The following is a 3,214-nucleotide window of genomic DNA, read 5'->3' as shown; positions in this document are numbered from 1 at the left end:
GGGTCAGGACACCCACTAGGGGTCGCAAAAAGCTTTATGTGGGGTCGCGAGGCCTTATTGATTAATACACCGTAGGCCTGAAGATGATACAAATTACCCACTCTAACCCTCTGAGATAAAGCAGCCTTCCATGTTTGTGACTTTTTAGAGTGAATTCATCATTTAACCTCGACTCTAAAGAAATAAAAGATCCCTTTAATGTTTAGGGGTGGAGAAATTTTTACAGCGTACAATTTAAGAAAAGAATTGTATGGCGTGAAGAGCGCTGAGGAGCCTCAGGTGTTAACCACAACTGATGCAACCACAGCTTTTCATGTGGGACGCAGCTTTCAACCTTGAAGGGAGTTAAGCCTTAAATCTCCACAATAACCACACTCCTCATCCTTTAAGTGCCCCCGCTGACGTTCACCACACTCTCTGTTTGTCGTGGATTAAAGTCGGAGTTGGCAAAACATTGGAAGGTGCAGTTTCTAATTTCAGCTGAGAATATCTTTACTCTCTAACACTCATTTCAAAAGGAGGGGACACACGTTCGCTAGGTATATTATCACCACACACAATCTGATCTAAGCAGATGTGTCTCTAATGAGATAGGTATAGGTATAGGTGAGAGAGGTATAAAAAGAGTCTTTCCCAGCTGCCTTGGGGGGTCAATCTGAGTCTGAAAACTGTCTGAGGGACTAGAAAACTCTCTTAGAGGGTCATCAAACTTGGGTCTAACTAAGTATAAAAATCTGTTAGAGAAGTGGGAATGTATGAGGATTGATGCCGGTATCGTTCCTACCAAGGCGTCCGTCCAGTCGAACAAACAGCTCGCAGATGCTGAAGGCGATGGTGGTGTGAGCCGGGATGACAATGGCCTTGTCCCGACCTTTGGGATTTCTGCCGTCGTCGATCTGAAACTGCGAAAGAATCAGCAGCTTGAGACAAAGTCTGGTGAGGCATCTTGAAAATCTTGATTTACAGATATCTCATTATTTCTCATAATTACAGGATAATAATAAACACCAAACTGCAGCATGGTGACACAGGTGGAGAGGAGTCAGCAAACTGTCTCAGAAACTTATATTTTATATTTGCTAACAACACAATGACTAACATTAGCCAACATTAGCTGTATCTGCTTGAGCAAGGGAGTATTTTTTTAAAATATTTAAAATATTTTGATATTTTTATAAGGTCGGACTCCTAAACCTAATGAATTTGAAATTGAATGACTTGATGAAGCAGTAAACTGGGAACAGGTTGGGATGAATTGCCGGTGGTGGTCGGTCGGGGTTGTCCATGTACTGCGTCGCCATATTAACACTTGTGTTTGTGTGTGTTTTTACCCTCATGGTGGTCCCTCTCATCCCGGCGTGGACGGTCAGGGAGCACTGACGTGTGGTGCGGATGCTCTCCACAACGACACAAAGAACACTGCGTCTGCTCTCCTTGGACTGACGGACCAGGCAGTGATCCAGGTCCACTTTCCTGAAAAAAAGGGAAAGGAAAATGGTTTCATGTAGCTATAAATCGTGAAGAACCTTGAAGAAACAGTAAGTTACATTAGCATTCTTGTGGCTAACAGATATTTCCAACTACAACAGACCTTTAGGCCAGACATCTACAGTCCATTTACTGTCTCACGTTGACCTCATGTATGTAGCTTCTGTATGTGTACCAGTGTAGAATAACATGATCATTTATTCATCCTTACAGGGAAACCCTCTTCTCACATTCCCTCTGTCACAAGGAGGTCAGAGGTCAGGTATCAACTTATGGAAAAATTAATCCAGATATCTAACTGTCAAATTTGCTTTTAGAAAAATATATTTATGGAAATCCAACTCATGAGCTGATCCCTTAATACTTCTAGCTCATCTCTCTTTTTCAAAAAGCTAAATAAATAATAGAAACAAAGATGATATAACTTATTAATTAAACATTACAGAGATGACACTGATCAGTTAAGTAGCACCATGATGAAGATAAGAGCGTACACTGAGCAGCTGTTGAAAGCACGTTGTGCTACCTGGAGTTGAGTTCTCGCAGTAAGGTGGGCACCTCCAGCTCGTGTTTGGTCACAATGCCGAAGGAGGCTTTGACGGCCACAGAGTCCGACCCGCTGATGTTGAACCCCACATCGTTGATGAGGTGGTTTCCTAATCGGCCATTGAGAGCTACGTCCGATTTGTCCTCGTAGTTGAGGAGCTGATAAGAAGACACTCCTGTTCCAGAAAACAAAAAATAGTTCCTATTTATTCATTTTTTATTGTAAACTTCAGTATTTCCATTATCTGCTTCTTTATATATTTGCCCTACTACAGTTTAAAGTCACAGCTACAAATTAATATTTCAAATTCAAAACATATGATGAACTTGATGAACATAAGTTTATTTATCAAGTATTTTTAAGCAAAACTAACTTAATTTTGTAATTTAAACAATTCTTGATCAAGTAGCTTTAGTAGATGTAACACTGACTTAATTTTGTACTTAGTTTGTCTTAAAAAGAAATGTTTTTAGTTAAAGTAACTTTCAAAAATTGTTTGCAATGCATCAGCAGTAACAATCGAAGAACGTAATAGTACACTCAAAGTAGGTATTCTTCAATGTGTATAAAATGTGTACATGTGTTAGATTTATTATAATTTCTCACTCAGTGTTACTTAAAGGGATAAAAATGGGAACATGTATGTTAAAAGATTATTTGATAGGCCAAATTTAACAACACTTAAGAACAAATACTCAAAAATATCAAGTTGATTCTCCTAATTCTGTTTCATTACCTGCTGTGATCTCTTTCTCCCCTACCAGGATGTCTTTCAGGGAGAAAGGGGTTGAGGCGTACTTGTTCTTCTTCCAGAAATGCCTCTTCCTCTTCCTCGTCACCAGGCTGAGGGGCTGGTAGCGGTCGGCCTCGCTCAGGCTCGGAACGGGGATCAACCTCCCCGTGTCCCCGACCTGCTTCACAAAGTTCTTAGTGGCTGCTGCGAACATTTCAAATGCTTCATAAGTATGAAACCAGGGAAAACACCTCCAAGGGAGACTACAGCACTGCTGGATCCATGTCGCTGGTCTTGTTTGGAGAGCTCAGAGCTGCTAATTCTGGAGTGTTCTTTCAGACTCGTAAAGCGTTAAATAATGCAGGTAGTGTGTAAGGGAATATGGGATGGTGTGTGTTAACTTGATAGGTCACTGTTAGGCCTGCAGCTTCCTGTCACATGACAAA

General features: G+C 40.9%; 1 protein-coding gene across 2 annotated transcripts in view; it reads right to left on the bottom strand.

The window, feature by feature from the left end:
* pjvk (pejvakin) overlaps window positions 1-2,982 on the bottom strand; it is a 4,226-nt gene extending 1,244 nt beyond the window's left edge. For both annotated transcript variants that reach the window (XM_035677921.1, XM_035677922.1), the window contains exons 1-4: window positions 2,772-2,982; window positions 2,015-2,210; window positions 1,332-1,473; window positions 785-902 (exon numbers count right to left, since the gene is read on the bottom strand). In XM_035677921.1, coding sequence (XP_035533814.1) covers window positions 785-902; window positions 1,332-1,473; window positions 2,015-2,210; window positions 2,772-2,982 — 667 coding nt within the window. The remainder of the gene's footprint in view (window positions 1-784; window positions 903-1,331; window positions 1,474-2,014; window positions 2,211-2,771) is intronic.
* Between the last annotated feature and the right edge of the window lie 232 nt (window positions 2,983-3,214).

The sequence above is a fragment of the Morone saxatilis genome, unplaced genomic scaffold (genome assembly GCF_004916995.1).
Source record: "Morone saxatilis isolate NCDOM2014 unplaced genomic scaffold, NCSU_SB_2.0 Contig6, whole genome shotgun sequence".
Classification (NCBI taxonomy): Eukaryota; Metazoa; Chordata; class Actinopteri; family Moronidae; genus Morone; species Morone saxatilis.
Note: the sequence above shows the minus strand (reverse complement) of the source record. Positions and strands in the feature narration are given on the sequence as shown.